Source organism: Eleutherodactylus coqui, chromosome 4 (genome assembly GCF_035609145.1).
Source record: "Eleutherodactylus coqui strain aEleCoq1 chromosome 4, aEleCoq1.hap1, whole genome shotgun sequence".
Classification (NCBI taxonomy): Eukaryota; Metazoa; Chordata; class Amphibia; order Anura; family Eleutherodactylidae; genus Eleutherodactylus; species Eleutherodactylus coqui.
In genome coordinates this window covers 294123751-294144909 of record NC_089840.1, presented here as the reverse complement: position 1 = coordinate 294144909, position 21159 = coordinate 294123751, and the positions used below count along the sequence as shown (strand labels likewise).

The 21159-nt window shown below is 45.0% G+C and overlaps 1 protein-coding gene across 3 annotated transcripts in view; it reads right to left on the bottom strand.

Annotated features, from left to right (window-relative positions):
• Positions 1-21159, bottom strand: part of ABLIM1 (actin binding LIM protein 1) — a 509502-nt gene that overhangs the window by 151936 nt on the left and 336407 nt on the right. The window contains exon 1 of one of the 3 annotated variants that reach the window (XM_066601404.1): positions 5659-5787. The exons of the other annotated variants lie outside the window; for them this stretch is intronic. Within the exon in view, the coding sequence (XP_066457501.1) occupies positions 5659-5677 (19 nt within the window). The 5' untranslated portion in view covers positions 5678-5787. Of the gene's footprint in view, positions 1-5658; positions 5788-21159 lie in introns of those variants that run through there. 3 annotated transcript variants of the gene reach the window in all.

Below are 21159 nucleotides of genomic sequence, written 5' to 3'. Positions count from 1 at the left end.
CACCAATAAATGACCATGTAACCCCATGATAAAGGACAGCGTAACCACCAATAAATGACCATGTAACCCCATGATAAAGGACAGCGTAACCACCAATAAATGACCATGTAACCCCATGATATAGGACAGCGTAACCACCAATAAATGACCATGTAACCCCATGATATAGGACAGCGTAACCACCAATAAATGACCATGTAACCCCATGATAAAGGACAACGTAACCCCCAATAAATGACAATGTAACCACATGATAAAGGACAACGTAACCCCCAATAAATGACCATGTAACCCCATGAGAAGGGACAACGTAACCCCCAATAAATGACCATGTAACCCCATGATAAAAGATAACGTAGCCCCCAATAAATGACCATGTAACCCCATGAGAAGGGACAACGTAACCCCCAATAAATGACCATGTAACTCCATGATAAAGGACAACGTAACCACCAATAAATGACCATGTAACTCCATGATAAAAGACAACGTAACCCCCAATAAATGACCATGTAACCCCATGATAAAAGACAATGTAACCCCCAATAAATGACTATGTAACTCCATGATAAAAGACAATGTAACCCCCAATAAATGACCATGTAACCCCATGATAAAAGACAATGTAACCCCCAATAAATGACCATGTAACCCCATGATAAAGGACAACGTAACCCCCAATAAATGACTATGTAACTCCATGATAAAAGACAACGTAACCCCCAATAAATGACAATGTAACCCCATGATAAAGGACAACGTAACCCCCAATAAATGACTATGTAACTCCATGATAAAAGACAACGTAACCCCCAATAAATGACAATGTAACCCCATGATAAAAGACAACGTAACCCCCAATAAATGACCATGTAATCCCATGAGAAGGGACAACGTAACCACCAATAAATGACCATGTAACTCCATGATAAAAGACAACGTAACCCCCAATAAATGACAATGTAACCCCATGATAAAAGGCAACGTAACCCCCAATAAATGACAATGTAACCCCATGATAAAAGACAACGTAGCCCCCAATAAATGACCATGTAACCCCATGAGAAGGGACAACGTAACCCCCAATAAATGACAATGTAACCCCATGATAAAAGACAACGTAGCCCCCAATAAATGACCATGTAACCCCATGAGAAGGGACAACGTAACCCCCAATAAATGACCATGTAACCCCATGAGAAGGGACAACGTAACCCCCAATAAATGACCATGTAACTCAATGATAAAAGACAACGTAACCCCCAATAAATGACATGTAACCCCATGATAAAAGACAACGTAACCCCCAATAAATGACCATATAACTCCATGATAAAAGACAACGTAACCCCCAATAAATGACATGTAACCCCATGATAAAAGACAACGTAACCCCCAATAAATGACATGTAACCCCATGATAAAAGACAACGTAACCCCCAATAAATGACATGTAACCCCATGATAAAAGACAAAGTAGCCCCCAATAAATGACCATGTAACTCCATGATAAAAGAAAACGTAACCCCCAATAAATGACCATGTAACCCCTATGATAAAGGACAGCATAGCCCCCAATAAATGACCATGTAACCCCATGATAAAGGACACCATAGCCCCCAATAAATGACAATGTAACTTCCAAAAAATGACAACAAACCCTGAAATAAACAATAATGTAACCATAGATGACGCTGTAATCCCAGATGGCTGACAAAGTAACTTCAAGAATGATGTAACCCTCAAAAGGTAACAAGGTAACATACAACAGAAGACAAAGTCACCCCAAATCAAGACAGTGTAACTCCTCATAGATGACCCTGTAGCCTACAGTACAGGACAATGTAACTCCTGCTAGATGAACCTCCAGTAAATGACAATGTAACCTCCACTGCATGAGAGCATAAACTCCTATAGGTGACAATATAGAGATACAGGCAGCACCGGTGTTTGCAGTCACAAGGTCACCTACAATTATGTTTCCCCATAGAGAACACTGAGGTTGCAGTAATGCTGTGACCTCGCTTCACCTTGCGGGTGACCATATGTTGGCGCGCAGCATCAGCCGTAGGGGAATGTTTATGTTCTCATTGAAAACTGATAATCTAAACTTTTCCTCTTCTTCGAAAACGTATTCACGAGAGCATTTTTACGTGGCTATTCAGCCGCGATAAAACATTGGTCAAAAACTACGACCATGTGAGGCATTGGATTCCAACGCATTCATCCCCATCGGGCGCGTGAGAAGAAAAAAATACCCGCACTGTCAAAAAGGTAAAATTGACAACCGTTTTTGGTCGCTGATTCTTCACGCTGCATCAAAAGGTAGATCTTGACCTTTCTTTTGACAAAAAACACTGGAAGCTCCCATAGACTCCCATGGGAGCTGAAAAAAAAGGGAGGAGGAGGGAGTTTACCTACGTCCGGCGCTTGGAACGAAGACAGCGGGCTCTATTTAAGCATTAGAAGTCATTCCGAGGACTTTTGCCGACCGACGGAATTCCACGCTGCAGCATATTTTTCACGCAATACGCCCGCGGCTGTTCTGCATTGATGTGACTTTCAGCTGTGATGTGGCCGGTGTGAAGACGCGTCACTGGTGTGAATGAGGCCTTTACTTGTCCTTTCCTCTCCTTCTGGGAAAGTTGAGTGACGAGTGATATGACCACCATGACAGGTGCATCACTTAGTTCTTCATAGACTCTGCCATGTTGTGTCCCGAACGCCCTATTTTCCTTTGTTGCACAATCACGACGCCATGCGCATTTTTTTGAAAGGATGGATGTAAACATCAGTTCTTAAAACCATGTAAATAAATAATGTTCCAAAGTTATAAAAAGACGCCCGTCCATTAAGTTCAGCCGCTCTCAGTCTGAACTGCTTGAGAAAGCAGAAAGTAACCAGAGGGGTCTGGGGGGGAAATTAGGAGGGGCACCGAAATAATGCAAATGTCCTCCCAGGTTATACAATGACAGGCTGACACCATAGTCTACAAACATGTTCTGCTCATACAGGGGCCACCTTCCTGGGGTCACAGTCACCTATTTACAGAGGAGGCCATCAGCGTTTCCACTTCGCTGTCCCTGATGTGTCATGCTTTGTACTGGGAGCATTCCTGACATACAAGAACACATTCCCCTGCACTGCTCCAGTGACACATGTAGAGTCCACACAGCACAGGGGTCCGACACGTGTGAGCCCAGCTGCTGTAACGTGAGCATCGCCGCTATGTGCACCACCATCTCCCATATACTCTATACACAATCCTCAGAACATACCAGCCATATATTAGAAGCAGCACAATGTCCGGGATTACTGTGCAGGGTGAGGCAAAAGTCTGGACACACCCATTTAACTGGCATAATAATGAGAAAATTGACTTCCAATGTGTGAAAGTACTCAACGGGAGGGAAGCTGCATTTTTTGGTGGAGGAGACATTTTTGGTGTCCATTTAGATTTTTTTAAATGGGAAGGGGTCATGTGACATATCAGGGACATATCATAGTCTTGGCTAAAATTGACTCAGAAACATACTGAAAGTTTCAGTTTTGCCTTTACTTGTTTAGGAGTGAAGCGAGGGCAAAGTTAGTAAGTGGTGTCTGACATCCAGGGCCTTTCTTCATTGGTGGATCACTTACCGTTGCGGAGTCCCTCCAGCTGTTACAAGATACCATATTCCCATCTGTGCTCAGTGAGAACTGCGAGCTCCCACGTTGTTCCCAACAGGATGGTGCAACTCCACGCTTCACTATATGCAGATGGCTGGATGTCAGTACCCCGGGGCACTGGATTGGGTGTAAAGGTCTGGTTTAATGGCCGCCAAAGTTGTCGGACTTAACACTTTTGTACTTTTATCTCTGGGCCCATTTAAAGCCCCTCGTGTATTTGGAAACTATGCAATGTGGTTCACCTGAAATGGTGAATCCTACAGCGCTGTGTAGAAGTATCACCAACAGTTCTTCATGAAGACTGGATTAAATGTTTAACCATGTGCATCCAGCAGAACTGTGGACAGATCAAATACCTCATATAAAGCACTTTGTGAAACTCTGCCTAGCTCCTAAACAAGTACAGAAAGCGCAAAACTGGCACTTCCAGTGTGTTTCTGAGTAAATTCTAGCAAAGAATGATATATCACATGACTCCCTTGCTCTTTGAAAAAAAACTTAGCTGAATTTAATATGGCGCAGTTCAAAATGGCCACCAAAAACATCTCTGACCTCCCTCCCGATGAAAGCTTTCACACATTGGAAGTCTATTTTCTATTAATAAGACCAGTTAAATGGGTGTGTCCAGACTTTTGCATCACCCTCTAGAATGATCAATAAGCAATGTATTAAAAAAAAGTTATAAACAATAAATCAAGAGAATCACAATGTATCAATAGAATCATTTCCAATGTATCAATACAGTCAGATTCCCCAGTGATGGTCTAACACTTCCTCTAGCAGAGGAGATCAGTGTGAAATCTTACTAAAGGAAGAAACTTCAGAGCATTTAGGCCTCATGTCCACGGGGAAAATAATAATTAAAATCCGCAGCGGATCACCCGCGCGCGGATCCGCGCCCCATAGGAATGCATTGACCACCCGCGGGTAGCTAAATACCCGCGGATGGTCAATAAATGTGAATTAGAAAAATCATGGAGCATGAAAAAAAATGGACATGCTCCATTTAGGTGCGGATCACGCTCCGGATGGCCCCATTGATCTCTATGGGGTGCGGGAAATCCGCTGCGGGTGTTAAATGCCATTTATTTGGGTGCGTGAAATCTGCATGCGGATTACAAGTTTGGCTTCTTTTTCAGTGGTCTTGCATTTTTTTTCACGCGCAGATGCAAAAATGCCATCCGCGTGCATACACGCGTGAAAAAAAACGCATCCGCGTGTCATCCGCATGCAATAAAATACTATTTTAAGCTCATCCGCACTGCATCCGCGGCCCAAATCCGCGTTACAAATCCGGAGCAGATTTGATTTTCCCCGTGGACATGAGGCCTTAATGAAGTCATCATAATAGCAACAGCCAAGCAACAAAAAAGTAACAAATGCCAATTACTAAGCACAGGAAAAACTGATACACAAAAGTCCATTGCACTCCAAGGCTTGTCTGTATCTTTAAGACTTGATGCACTGGTATATTTGGGAAGACCCTCACACTAGAGACCCCCTTCCTAGAAGATGACTGCACAGTGGAGATGTACCGGTGGAGGAGATGTCAGTTTCTGTCAGCAGCACCTCAAGTTATTAGCTGATTACTGGGGTTCAAGTAATTAGAGCTTTGCTACAAACTAACAATTAGCCGATGACTGGCGGTCTAAGTCATAAACTAGATTTTAAAATCAGAGAAAGTATATAAAGTATCTGCATCTGGGAAAGCTGAGTGACAACCAATATGGCGGCACATAGTAGCCATAAGATCTACACTGCATGCATTGTATAGGGGATTCACATCACCCTATTTTTTGCCTTCCTCTGGATCAACAAAACAGGAGGCTAACAGGCTGGACTAGATGGACATTGTCTTCATTCAGCCTTACGAACTATGTTACTATGTTACTATTGATCCCTTATTGATGTTCTTTCTGCAGAGAGGCGAGTGACCCGTCAGACAGGAATAAACCGGTCACAACGTGCTAATTGACCCGCGTTACTTACCTGTTTCGTCTTTCACCATGACCGCAGCCTCGTTCCCTGGACAGCAGTGTATCCTTTGGTCAGAGCAAGAACAGAGCGTGGAGGCTGATGATTGTGCCTGCTCTGCACCGTCAGGAATGAGCTGCCCTGCCTGCTGCAGCTGCCGGACAACACATGGAGCATTCCACAGAGCGACGTCTGCTGCCTCCACCTAACACTGTGCATTCCTCTGCTGCCACCGCACAGGGGCAAACTCCAACCTGCACGTCACCGGGATATTACAGATCATCTTCCGGATGTGACAGCGCAGAACTGCGTTTAATGACCCTCAGATACAGAAATCTGATATCAATGGAAACAAACTCAAAAAAGTTTTGTTGCACAACATCAAGAATGCCCCCCCCCCCCCCCCAAGAGGTGTTGGAGTGCCCCCCCTTTGTCACCGGATACACATGGAGCCCGCAGTCACGTTCCTGCCGTACACGTTGTAGCGGATCACGACTGACTGATGCAATGGGTTCTGGGATGCTGCAGGTCATGGCGGGCAGTAAGGGGGGCATGTAGACTAAGCACAAGGTGTAAGGTCTGGGGAACGTGGAGAACGAGGGAGAAGGTCACCATCGCCACCACCTGCACGGCCGATCCGTCTGTTTGGTGGTCGCCCCCCACGTCTGACCTCACTGTGATAATGAGGGGTGAGGGGGATCCTGATGGGGTGAAAATCAAGGACGCAAAACGCTTTAGTGTCTTGCTTGTCAGCCATTTGTCTCATATCTCACTAGTATAGATGAGCGAACGTACTAGTTTAGGGCGATTTCGCAATCGAGCACCGCTTTTTTCGAGTAACTGACTACTCGGGTGAAAAGATTTGGGGGGCGCTGGGGGTGAGCGGGGGGTTGCAGAAGGGAGTGGGGGGGAGAGAGAGAGAGCTCCCCCCTGTTCCCCACTGCTAGCCCCCCGCTCCACCACGCCGCCCCCGCCCCTCCCCAAATCTTTTCGTTGGAGTAGTCAGTTACTCGAAAAAAGCAGTGCTCGATTGCGAAATCACCCTAAACGAGTACGTTCACTCATCTCTACTCGCTAGCGACGACAGCAGAAAAAATTTTTTTGGGCCCCATTAAAATTGCCTACCAGTAAGACGTCCTTTCTTCCCGTAGCAACCAATCACAGCGCAGCGTTCATCTTACCGCAGCAGCTTGATAAGTGAACACAGCGCTGCGATTTGTTGCTATTGGAACCAAGGATTGTCTTACTGTTAGGGCTTCGGCAGACGAACGTCTTTGTTAATTTTTGTGTGCGGGAGAATCCCATTCTCGCTTTTTTTTGCGCCTGTTATTTTCGCGTAGAACCTGCTCTGCTTTGTGCTTATTCGCTCACCAAAGAGCCCCATAGGTCTAAAGCAGAGGTCCCCAACTCCAGTCCTCAGGGACCACCAACAGGTCATGTTTTCAGGATCTCCTATGGTAAGAACACCTGAGGCAATGTCTGAGGCACCAACAATAATTACATCACCTGTGCAACACTGAGGAAATCCTGAAAACATGACCTGTTGGCGGTCCCCGAGGACTGGAGTTGGGGAACCCTGGTCTAAAGGAGGTGTACAAACATGCGCATCGGCACACACAGGTATGCGCTAAACACTGCACAAACCCACAATCACCGGCCAATTAATCATTTAAGTCAGGGTGGGGCGATTCCCCGCCTGTGTGAGTGAGCGGTGTCTGCGCAAAATACACTGTGACAAAAAATGCGCAGTAGGAAGCACATTGTGAAACATGCTCGTCTATCGAAACCCTTGGGGTGCATTCATACGGGTGGGTGCGAACACTATGTATATCATTTCAATAAATCTGCTTGCTGTCAGAAAATGAACCATTCATTAGCTGAAAACCCATCCTGACCGCTAACGCTCATTCCACTGGGTTTGTTACAATGTATCAAAGTTTTAACGGCTTAGACACATGAGCGCATGTGCAAATATGCTCGCTGCAACGGAGCGCGTTTGCGCATGAACCAGTGAGGTCCTGGTCCTGCCCCATTTTTTCTCGCATGTAATATCGCACGAGTCTCAGGCCAGTCAAAAACAAAACCGTTGAAATCAATGGTTTCATTTTGTCACCTTTTGCGGTGTGATTTTTGTGCCATCATAATGTGATGAAATGACGGTCGTGTGGTTAAACCCCAAGCCTGGGAGCCCGGACCGGAGGCGATTTGCGCTCTTGCTGCCAGCGGACATACTTCTACAATAGAGGGACAGCTGTTGAACCACTACACTCAGCAGGCAGACAGATTGTTATACGGAGTAGCGCTACAGAGGCGCCAAATACTGACGACAACCCATCACACCGACCGCGTACGCAGCCGATACAGTCTTTGTATGTGGCGTCATTAATAGGTTATAAGCCTGCATGGCGCACCACAGGTATCAGCTGGTCCGGCACCCTTACATCTATGTGCAAGTATAACACCAAGCAGCCCCCCCATATGTGGTAGGTAGGCAGGTGAGTGGTTGTCATCAGTATTTTGCACCTGTCCATCGCTCCTCCGTACGGCTCGCTGGCTGTCTGCCGAGGTCCTCGTGTCATTTCTTGGTCACTCCTAAGATCAGAATGTATCTTCCGTATTCTCTAAGGACGGTCCAAGCTCCGCTATCCGTGTATCGCCCAGTTCTCGCCCAGTTTGCGCCGTCTCCCCGCCGCCGGCAGCTGGATGCGCTCTGTGCGTGGATCTATTTTTAGCTCCGGCGGAGGCAGCGACACCCTGATGCGTCTATTAATAGACGATGCTGCAGTTCTATCGGCACACTGAAGACTGGCGCATCTACAGCTGCAAGATGCAACGCCCCGTGCCCTGGATACGAGGGATGGAGCCCGCGCAGGGGGCAGTGGGGGCTCACAACTTCATGGGGGGAGTTAACACTTTATGGGCTGTGACTGAGGATTCCCACCAAAAGAAGAGTAAACAGGTGAACTTAAAGGCGCTCTTACACCCAACGATTTATCGCTCTTACACCCAACGATTTATCGTTCGTTCATGCAGCCCGTTTGTAGGCAGATAAATCGTTTGCTCTCAAAGCGTTCGGTTCGCGCTACCAGCAGATGAGAACGACCGAACGATCGCCAGGTAAACGGATTAGCGAACGAGCCAACAATGATTTTCATGCTTGCATGAATGATAAACAAACGAATCATCATTCAGTCGTCGGCCGCGTTTATACCGAACGATTATTGTTCATTTTTGCCAATTGAAACAATTTTTTTTTACAATAATCACTCCGTGTAAAAGGGCCTTTCTGAGGCCTTATTTATCATCTGCAGGTCTTCAAGGGTTAAATGCCTTTTGTTTGTTTTCATGAAAAGGCTTTGTTTTATTGTTTGCAGCAGCAACAGAGCGTATAAAGCGCCATCGCTCCGTCACGTCGGGTAGTCAGAGCCATCGTCAGCTGCAGGAGACACCAAACGTCACAAGCTGCCACTGAGCCTTGCAATTAAAGTTACCCCCCCACCCCACCTCATTTACATTCTTGGGAGGAGTCTCAGCCAGAAGCGGTTTTTGATTGGAGCGCAGTCTGGATAGCTTCATACAACTAATAGAACAAGTGGTTTCTCCAAAGGGACCTTAAAATGTGCTCTTCGGGCAGCCGCAGACAAGGGAAGGGGAGTAGTTATTTGTAGGCAATTTGTTTATTACTGACCTCGGAAAGATGGAAGGCGGAGTCAACTTTGAGACGGCTACCTGAACCACGCAGGGTTTGAACTCACAACCTTCAAGTCGTGAGCGAGAGCTTAGGACTGCATTTTGCTGCCGTAACACTCCGTGCCACAAAGGGCCACAATGCACTCAACATGCTCTATTTTTCTGTGCAATTTCACATGGAAGGGGACGGGGGATGCTCTCTCAAGGGGCAGAGAGGGGGCGGGAGCTTAGCACACCAGCTCCCACCCCATCCCGCCTCCTCCCCTTGCCGAGGGAGGGGGCTTTGTAGAGCTAAACTGTCTCCCCCCACCCGCCGCCATTGCGGGCTCGGTGTATATGCAATGTGCTCGGGTCGTCTGAACAGGCACACAAACATTAGATTTCTGTGCCCGTTCATGCATTTTTACGTTGCCAACGGGCAAACATAAAAACACTGATGCCCCCTTTGAGAAAGAACTCTTAAGAGTACACATTTGTAAATCCAGTGTTGTGGCTCAAGCACACCTGATGTAACTAATCAAGAGCTACATTAATTGCAGCAGGTGTGCCTGAGATAGAAGTCTTTTAGTACCTGCACTGGTGAGAGCTTTGCTGACTGCCATTTACCTGCCTGTTAGAAATACTGATTAGGGCGGCTTCACACGGGAATATTTGAGTGCGCAATAGGCAGAGAATAGAACCCACTGATTTCCATGGGTTCGTTCACCTTTTTATTTTTTTGCACATGCGAAAAAAATGCTACATGCTCTACTCCTGTGCACATTTGCACATTAAAGACCCCCAAAGAAGTCCATGGTGGTTGCACAAATGAGCGCACAATACGCAAGGAGATGCGCGATATGCTGCACAGTTTCTTGGGAAAAAGAACACATCAGGAACTCCCTCGTCTAAATAACCATTTAAATTGCGGCGTAGTTGTGTCCTGTATGCAAAGAACAATCACTTGCGTACAGAAAATGTACAGTAAAATACGTAGATGCATGCAAAAAGACTAATTCACAGCGCAAATATGTTGCGCTGCGGTGTGCGCAGTTGCATACATGCCCAAGTGAAGACGCCCTTTCTTGTACAAATGGAAAAAAAAGGATCCAAAAAAATACATGACCGCTGAACGTTCCTAGAGCTACAGCTGGAAACAAAGTCACTGGCTGCACTACCTGGACATGGCAGAGGAAGGGCGCTATCACCTGATTCCTGGGGAGGCCGCTGGTTAGAAACCCTCCAGTGACTGCAGAAGACCTGCAGCAAGATGTGGCGGTGCTGAGGAAGCACAATGTATCATCTGCCTATAGAATTGTTACAATGTATCACTGGTAGATTCGCCCTCCGCAGTGCGAGCGCCACTCATCACTCCCCGCTCTTCCGGGTCACTTGTCTTAGCCAATTACCTAACTCTGACCCGTGTAACCTCCGCTAATTCCTCAATGAGCTAAACATAGCCTGGCCGGACGTCACGCCAAGCGCCAACATGCGAGGCCTAAGAATACCTGCAGCCCAGGTGCAAAGTGTGCATGGCGGAGCGACTCCTTGTACTGGAGGACTATAGGGCACAGAAGACCCAGGGACTGATGACCGCTTCTGCCCTGTCCTATAGACGTCCTCTCTTGTATTCAGACCCATCTCAGCGGCTTGCCACACAAGTAGCAGATACTGAACAACAACCACCAATGGCCATCACTACACTGTCACTAGGGGCCACACAGCTTTCTAAAGACCCTGACTGGTTTATAGATCTGGCTTGTTAGATAGAATGATAAATTTCCTCTTACATGTTGTATTCTGACTGTTTCCATTGTGTCAGTCTTCACTGCAGTACTGGCATTCTATTCATGAACAAAGAAGCTCCAGATGAGCAGAACTATAAGCTCCGCCCACAGTGCTGAAAAAGCCTGGACGCCGTACACAATGGGGAGGAGTTTATGAACTTAAAAAGGGCGTAAAAATGAGCTCATTTTGTTGCAAGCCTATTTGCTCCAAAGGAGTTGCTCCTTTTTCTATTATCACACGGCTCACATTAGTGTAAATAGAAGTGGGCGTGGCCTCCCAGCAAACACATTTCAGCATAATTTAGGAGAAAACTGGTGTAATTGTAGCACAAACGTACTCCGGCTAATAGATTATGTAGATTTCCTTGTTACACAGATGGCACAAGATGCGCCAAATGTATTAAGCGGCTTGCAACTCACCTCTTAATAGTTTGGCGCATCTCGCTCCAGCAAGTTCCGTATTAAGCGGTCATCCCACGGGTGCTTTTTCACGTGCAATACCTGACCGATAGCGATATGATCTGATATTGCGCAAGAAAGGAAGCCTTTACTTTCAATATGTAATCACATGAGCGATTAGTGGACTGACGGTCCGAGACTGAAAAACCGAATTCAGGGTGATTCTGTCTCAGTCCATTATTTCCTGTGGCAGTACATAATTGAAGTTTTATTTTTTTTCTGAGTTCTGTTCTAGTTCGGTATTTATGATATAAGATTGGTTCCGGTGCCATATCAATATGATGAACTTGGTTCTGGTACTTTAATTATGTTATGAGCTTAATTCTGGTGCTGTATCTATGCACTGAGCTTGGTTTTGATGCTGTATTTATGTACCTAGCTTAATTCTGGGGCTGTATTTATACGCTAACCTGTTCTGGTGTGGGTATGCTCCTACCTTGCTGCTTTAGCGGAATATAGGCCCACTGCAATATATATATATAAAAAGACGAAAGCCCTCACTGACTCACTCACTGACTCGCCAAAAATTCTCCAACTTCCCGATATCGTAGAAACATGAAATTTGGTAAGAGCATAGATTATGTCCAAAATAGGAAAAGTAAAGATGTCCCAACTCTATTATTTAATTCTAGTGCAAAAGAATTAGCGTCAAAATATTACGTACGGAATCTAATTCTCTCACTTCCCAATGTCATAGAAACTTAAAATTTGGCACGAGCATTGATTATGTCATAAATAGGAAAAGCTAATGGGTCCCAACTCCATTATTCAATTTTATGTGCAAAAGAATTAGCGTCCAAATTTTACGTACGGAATGTAATTATTTCACTTTCCGGTGTCATAGAAACTTAAAATTTGGCACAAGCATTGATTATGTCATAAATAGGAAAAGCTAATGGGTCCCAACTCCATTATTCAATTTTATGTGCAAAAGAATTAGCGTCCAAATTTTACGTATGGAATGTAATTTTCTCACTTTCCGGTGTCATAGAAACAGGAAATTTGGTACGAGCATTGATTATGTCATAAATAGGAAAAGCTAATGGGTCCCAACTCCATTATTCAATTTTATGTGCAAAAGGATTAGCGTCCAAATTTTACGTACGGAATGTAATTCTCTCACTTTCCCGTGTCATAGAAGCGTGAAATTTGCACGAGCATTGATTATGTCTTAATAGGAAAAGCTAATGGGTCCCAACTCGATTATTCAATTCTATGTGCAAAAGAATTAGCGTCCAAATTTTACGTGCAGAATCTAATTCTCTCACTTCTTGGTGTCATAGAAACTTGAAATTTGGCACAGACATTGATTATGTCATAAATAGGAAAAGCTAATGGCTCCCAACTCAATTATTCAATTCTAAGCGCAAAAGAATGTGTCCAAATTTTACGTATGTAATCTAATTCTCTCACTTCTTGATGCCATTTTATATAAAGGAAACGTTGCATGGTTATCTCCCCGTGGTGTTTCCTGGGTAACGCAGAGAACTATGCAAAATGGTTAACATGTTGTTTTTTTTCTCAGTATCTCTAAAGTAACCACGACTTCATAAGATTTTCCGTGTGAACACCAGATAGACACCAGTACCAAATTATATATGTATGTGTGTGTGTAATATATATATATATATATATATATATATATATATATATATATATATATATATAATATATATAATAGCTTTTTTTCCCTTTCTTATGGAGGCAGGACACCAAAAAATATCTGATCTGTTCAGGGAGTTATCTACCCGACTCTTATGGTCTAGGAAAAGTTGCAGGAAGGCGCCGCCTGATAACCAGAGTGACCCCTGGGTGCAGGAAGCGGCCCATACTCACCCATTCCAGAGGGCAGACTGCTCAGCTCCTCGCACAGGTAGTAGTCGTCTGGGTTGATGAAGGGCATGTGCTGGAGCATGCTCTGTTTGGGGATGAGATACAAAACCTCCGCAATCTCGCCGTCTTCTATGATGGACATTCGCTTTACTGTGCTAGCGGGTTTGTTCTTGGCAGGTGGGACATCCTTGCTGCGCCCAGAAGAGCAGAGTCTCCCGAGGGCGTTCAGGCTCCGGGGAAAGGACGGCATCATGGAGAGGAGAAGCCCGGTCTGTGCCCGGCCCTGGCACCTTACGAAGGTCTATCTATAGACTGTGATTTCAGCGCCATTCTTATGGTTCCACCACCAGGAGCACAAGATAATTCCACCGTCTCCTCTGTGCCCGCCGCCGCCTCTGTGGAGACTGGCGAGGGACCTGCGGCTGGAACCTGCTTCCTTGGTGAAGGAGATTAAGAGGAGATAGAGATTACCACCAACAGCAGGAGATTACAAGACGGGTCACCTGACCCCCATCCCATAACCCCCCCCCCTTCTTGACCGCGGCGCCGCGTCATTACGAAGGAGACGGTTTCACAGTGCTTTACGTTCTGTCCTGTATGAGGGGCTTGAGGGCCAGAACCCACGAGATTAGGATCCGGGTGTAGGTAAAACGAAGTAAGAGGATTACTCCCAACCATCTTAGAAAAAAATGATGATATCCTTGAAGTCGGGGATTTATATGTGAGAGACGGAGACATCTGCGCTGATAATCCGCCCGGCGCTGTGCAGAACCACACCGAGTGAAAAGTAATTAGGAGACGTCATTAAGAAGCAGCAACTGAAAACTAATCCCTGCGAGGTGCAAGTGTGCAAATGAAGCAGATTGCGGCGAACGGGACTACAGCACGAGACGAAAGGCGAAAGTGGAGCCGCGTCACGTGGCGAAGATGTGACACTAAAAGCTGCTGTCTGTGGTCGAGCGTCTTCTCACGCCTGGTGCCCAGTTATGTTGCATCTAATACCCTGCAGCAGCAGCAGATGTGACATGAAAGACGACAGCGGAAAATAACTTCATGCAGGGCGGTCGCGCTCTCTGCGCTATTTGCACTCGGGCACTTTAACCGCTTTAGCTTTTTTTTAATGGTATTTTTTTGGTAAGGCCACGTTCACACAGCTGATTATTGAGCGGCTCTGACACAGAATTAATGCTGAAGCGAAGAAGATTCTGCATTAATCCACAGCAAGTTGCGTCGTGAAAGGAGCGCCCTTCACTTTTCCGTACGAGGATTTCAAATCTATGTGCAGAAAAAAAAGGCAGCGATGTGTCACTTTTGACATGGAATCTGCATCCGGTTTTCCACATGTAGATCAGTGCCGTTGAACGAGTCTAATCAGCGTGCAGACCTGCAACAGATTATGGTATAAATCTGCAGCGGAAATCCACACTTAAAGGGTTTTTGTCACTTTTTCCTAAAGATGACCTTTCGTCAGATCAATGAATGATCTGCAAGGGTCTGCACTCGGGATCCCCATTGATCAGCTGATCCCCGCTGTCACTATGGACAGCACAGGAAGCAGATAGTGCTGACCATAGTGCAGTGGCCTGGGGTGGTATTGCAGGTTCAGCTCCCATTGCATTTAATACAATACCAACCTGGGCCGCTGCACTATGGTCGGCGCTTCCTGTAGTTACAGCGGCACAGGGAATCGACTGATCAATGGGGACCCCAAGTTGTAGACCCCTGCTTTAAAATTGGATTTTTTTCAACACTTATTTATTATAAAAGATTCTTCTGCTCCTTCAATATTTGTGCTTGCTGTCAGTGAATGGAAGCCTTCAGTCTAAAAACCTAGATATAATGGGCCATTCAAGTGTAAACAAATTCTTCCATCCCTGCCCCCGTTCCCTGATTGCTTGTCACACTCTGGAGGTTTCCTCTATGTATTGCAGCCAATTCCCTGCACTGCAGCCCCCTGTCTGATGCTTATCGGGCACCATCTTGATGGTGAGAGATTTTGGTTTCACTTTCACATCTGTCCCATGATGCATCAGCACAGCATTAGCTAGAGACAATAGCGTTTCTGCCTTCTGAGGGGTCATTTTAAATATAATTACCTTCCATAGTCGCCTACATAAGCTACAGCCCATTAGTATACAGTCAGGAGGATGAGCTGTGATCTCCTCCATTATATCTGTGTAATCATCATCTGTAAAGCCCCCTGCACATTTGCGTTTTCTTAACGCTGTGATATCGCTGCGTTTTTAACACGATTGTCAATAGGACTTTCTAATGTTAAAACGCATCACACAAAAATCGCAGAAGCGCCAACAACTTGCGATGCGTTTGTAACATTAGAAAGTCCCATTGACAATCGTGTTAAAAACGCAGCGATATCACAGCGTTAAAAAAACGCAAGCGTGCGGGCGCCCTAAGGGTGGTTTCACACAAGCCATCATGATATCACTGAGAAAATCACGGCAAAATCGCGCCTTTGTTCCTACAGTTTTTGAGAGCGCTGCTTTTTCTCGCAAAAACATTGTTGCAACTTGCAATTTTGTTGTGCATTTTTCCAGCGAAAAAGACAATGCGACTTTATAATGTGAAAACACATCGCACGAAAAACGCAACGTCGTGCTCTGCGATAAAAAGGAGGAACATGGGAGATGGAAAAAAGCTAATCCGAGAAAGATAGGACATCCTGCGGTTTTATTTATTTTTATTTTTTTTCAAGCAACATTATCTATCTATCTATCTCCTATCTATCTATCTCCTATCTATCTATCTATCTCATATCTATCTATCTATCTATCTATCTATCTATCTATCTATCTATCTATCTATCTATCTATCTCATATCTATCTATCTATCTATCTATCTATCTCCTATCTATCTATCTCCTATCTATCTATCTATCTATCTCCTATCTATCTATCTATCTATCTATCTCCTATCTACCTATCTATCTATCTCCCATCTATCTATCTATCTCATATCTATTTCCTATCTATCTATCTATCTATCTATCTCACATCTATCTATCTATCTCACATCTATCTATCTATCTCACATCTATCTATCTCTCTCACATCTATCTATCTCTCTCACATCTATCTATCTCTCTCATATCTATCTATCTCATCTATCCCATATCTATCTATCTCATATCTATTTCCTATCTATCTCATATCCATCTATCTCCTGTCTATCCCATATCTATCTATCTCATATCTATTTCCTATCTATCTCATATCCATCTATCTCCTATCTATCTCTCTATCTATCTATCCCATATCTATCTATCTATCTATCTATCTATCTATCTCACATCTATCTATCTCTCTCACATCTATCTATCTCTCTCACATCTATCTATCTCTCTCACATCTATCTATCTCTCTCACATCTATCTATCTCTCTCACATCTATCTATCTCACATCTATCTATCTCTCTCATATCTATCTATCTCATCTATCCCATATCTATCTCATATCTATCTATCTATCTATCTATCTATCTATCTATCTATCTCATATCTATCTATCTATCTCATCTATCCCATATCTATCTATCTCTCTCATATCTATCCCATCTATCCCATATCTATCTCATATCTCTCTATCATTATCTCTATCTATCTATCTATCTATCTATCTCCTATCTATCTATCTATCTATCTATCTATCTCCTATCTATCTATCTCCTATCTATCTATCTATCTATTTATTATATAAATTGCCCAATAAATGTGCATCGCACTCGTATTTTGTGTTTTTTTTTAACTATGAAAACAACGTGGTTTTTCATGAGTGAGAAAAATCACAAGTCCAGCTTTTTTCTTGCCAAACTCATCTCACGGGGGTCTAGCAGTGATTCCCCCTCACCCATCAGCAAGTTATCTTGATACCCCCCTTAATACAGCTCAGGGTTTGTTAAAATGTATCAATGTAGGCAATCTTCTGTAAACACATCAGCAGCACAAATCTCTCTGGTCCTGATAGTTTGTTACAATGTATCAGTGCAGGCAACTTGGACCACTTTGGAATCACAAGATTATATGTCCAGGATACAATGTAACAAACCCTCAGCTGTGAGAAGTAGCAAGTTCTTATTAGTTTTTATTCTCTGCATGTCCACAAAAATGTTCCCTTAGTGACAGCAAGCAGAGATCTTGAAGGTGTGGAACTAAAACACACTGCCTAATTTTATACAGGTATTAAAGGGGTCCCTCACCAAGTACACGATAGGCCTCCTGTCCACTAGCGATTTTTCACTGCACGTCCCGCGGCGATAAACCGCACGCGAGTAAAGCAAGCGTTTACCATAGGATAACTATGGAGAGCGCAGCCCAAACGTCCATTAAGTGTGCATTAAAAAAATCCCGGCGTGCTGCGATTATCCGCGATGAACCGATCATTATAGATAGGTTAATCGCGGAAAATCGTAGTGCCGAAGTGCTCCTCAGCGGCGGCTCCCGCTGCGGAAATCCGCGGTGGAATAACGCTACGTCTCTGGACAGGGGCCATGGGTTAGGGCCCCACCAATTGCTAAAACAGCGCCCCGAGTCCTCCACAGCAGTAGTGGTGCGGAGGAGTTTATATGGCGGTTCATTACGCAGTAGTCGCTTCAAATTAACTTAATAGGAGTTACGCAAACAGCAGAGCGCAGCTTTGGCGCGGCTTCTGGTCACTAAGCAGTCAACAGTAGTACAGTAAATTATTGAAAACTTGGATTACGGGATTTCCGAAAGACTCAAGAATTGCGCACAATCGCGTGTTCACCTTTGGACTAAATCATCCTTATAGTTTAGCTCTGAACCTGTGGTAACACCCGGATATCTGCTGAGACTTCTACTCCACCAACCGCTGTAGAACCACAAGTACCAGCACGCAGAGTATATATAACCGGATGCGCTGAAGTCAGTGTGAGTAATATAAAGGGGGGGCAATACCCCAAAACTTCCCCGCTGCATTAATGAGCACGGCTCCGCCTCCTACATTAGTCATCTCTCATCTGATTTATGGCTTTACATTTGGCTGCAGCGGCCGGGTGAGTGACCGTTCCGGCAGGGTGCGGCTGAGCAGCACGGAGAGTATTCCAATCAAATCTGCAATGCAGGAGGATGACGGCGAATATCCCCACGACGCATCCGTGCAGGGCGCCGCCTTCCCCTGAGACATCATCTTATATTTAAAGGGCCAGTAGTCACCCAACTTTCCCAGATCCCTGAATGACAAACGTGCTGCTCTGCCATGTCTCTGGGAAGATTTGACATTGTTGGTGATCTCTGTAATGGCGGCCATATTGGTAACCACCCAACTTTCCCAGAATCAGGAAGAAATGCCTCAATGAAAGATGATTCCGGGATTCCTGAGGATGTGGTCAGTCCAGGAACAAATAGTGAACGAGGAGCGTCCTGTCCCCCGAGACCTCACGTAATATGTGAGGAGGTCGGGAACCCCCAGACATCCGAGATGACGAAACGGACAGCGCATAAGGCTGCATCACATGAGTGCGTGAAAAGAGCACAGATTTCAAGATTTATTCAAATTATCGTTTTTTTTTGAGCGATGTTGCGGGAGTGAAATATTTGCTGCAGGTCCTATTTTCGGGTGATTCCTCCATAATTCTCTATGGGACCATTAAGGAAACCGCATCGCACTCGCACGTCATGTGATTTGGACGCCAGTAAGATGCGATTTATAACATTGAAACTATTGGAAGAGCTTGCAATCTTTTCATGTGTTGAAAAAAAAAAATAGGATCTCCGTACTTGAGAATTTTAACCCTTTGCAATCCAATTTTGGGTTCAGGGTTTCCTAGAGTGTTTTCTCTTTCTGCCATTATACAATAGCGCCATCTGCTGGCTGGAGCCAATACTGCGGTATGGGACATGCTGGAGAGGCCCCCCGACAACAGAGCGGCCAGTAATATACAGTAAGAATACCCTGCCGGACGTCTTCTGACATTGGAGCTGTACAGGCTTCAATCAGAGTGTCTTTAGACATCAGACAGTGGATTGGAAAGGGTTAAAGCATTCAAGCAGGAGCGATAATCGCTCGGTGAAGGGAGGCGGAGCGCGTCGGATGCTCGCCGCAGACAGGCCGTCCCTCCTAGACTGCCACACGGCCAGCAGCCAATTGATTTTTAGGCGAGATGAAAACCAAAGGACTCCGACAAATGAGCATTTGTCACTGACCTGCCCCGTGGGGTCTGGAGTCTACATGGACCAACGGACGCCCAACTCCAGGAGGTCAGAGGGCGGCGCGGTGCGGACGGAGGTTTATTCCGAAACATGAGGATGCAAAAATGTGGAGAGACCCCAAAATCTGTTCTGTTTTGTCGTACAGAAGATGTAAAATACACCAAACTAGAAGTTACAGATGGAGCAGAACGGAGTGTCACCACCGGGGGGCTCCACCTGTAGTAGCAGCTATCACTGTTGTGGAGGCAGAATGTAGAAGAAATCAATAAACAACACCTGTATTTGTATGTTTGCACATATGCTTAGTAGGGAGGTGCTGGTGGGGGATGGGTGGGGGGAAATGCATGGGAAGTATTATGTTACTAATGTTGTTCCTTATTTGCGTTTCTTAGCAGGTTGGAGGGAGGAGGCCGGATTATGGGAGGTTTCTGTATTTTTAAAATATATTTAGTATTTGGTGTAAGTTATGTTGTATAAATGGGGCGGTGTGATTGGGGCTGCGGCCGCAGCGGGTTTCTTTCTCCTCTTATTTCTGTAATATTTTGTAAATATGTATTTATGGTTTTTGGCAATCTTTCTGTTATTTTATTATACCCAGGTAGGCTTTTTTTAACTTTTACAATAAAAAGATTCAATGTATTATCTGTGGGGTTACATAGGACTGCAGCTGACATCTACTACATTATCTGTCCTTAGTTATCACTGTGTGATCTGTGGGGTTACATAGGACTGCAGGTCACATCTACTACATTATCTGTCCTTAGTTATCACTGTGTGATCTCTGGGGTTACATAGGACTACAGGGGACAGCTACCACATTATCTGTCCTCAGAGAGTTATCACTGTGTGATCTGTGGGGTTACATAGGACTGCAGGTCACATCTACTACATTATCTGTCCTTAGTTATCACTGTGTGATCTGTGGGGTTACATAGGACTGCAGGTGCTATCTACTACATTATCTGTCCTTAGAGAGTTATCACTGTGTGATTTGTGGGGTTACATAGGACTGCAGGTAACATCTACTACATTATCTGTCCTCAGAGAGTTATCACTGTGTGATCTGTGGGGTTACATAGGACTGCACGTCACATCTACTACATTATCTGTCCTTAGAGAATTATCACTGTGTGATCTGTGGGGTTACATAGGACTGCAGGGGACATCTACTACATTATCTGTCCTTAGTTATCACTGTGTGATCTGTGGGGTTACATAGGACTGCAGGTTACATCTACTACATCATCTGTCCTCAGAGAGGTATCACTGTGTGATCTGTGGGGTTACATAGGACTGCAGGTCACATCTACTACATTATCTGTCCTTAGTTATCACTGTGTGATCTGTGGGGTTACATAGGACTGCAGGTGCTATCTACTACATTATCTGTACTCACTGAGCGATAATGATGCATATCTGCCCCAGCCCCAGTTCTGTGAGACACTCGGGTCTGCTACATCTGTAAAACACTGGTTGGTAATTAGACTTTATCAGTCAGTGTCTTGGTGGTTCCTCTTGATTCGCCCCTGATGCCCCCCGGCCCCCCCGGCCCCCATCATGCTGCACTTCTTACCATTCACTC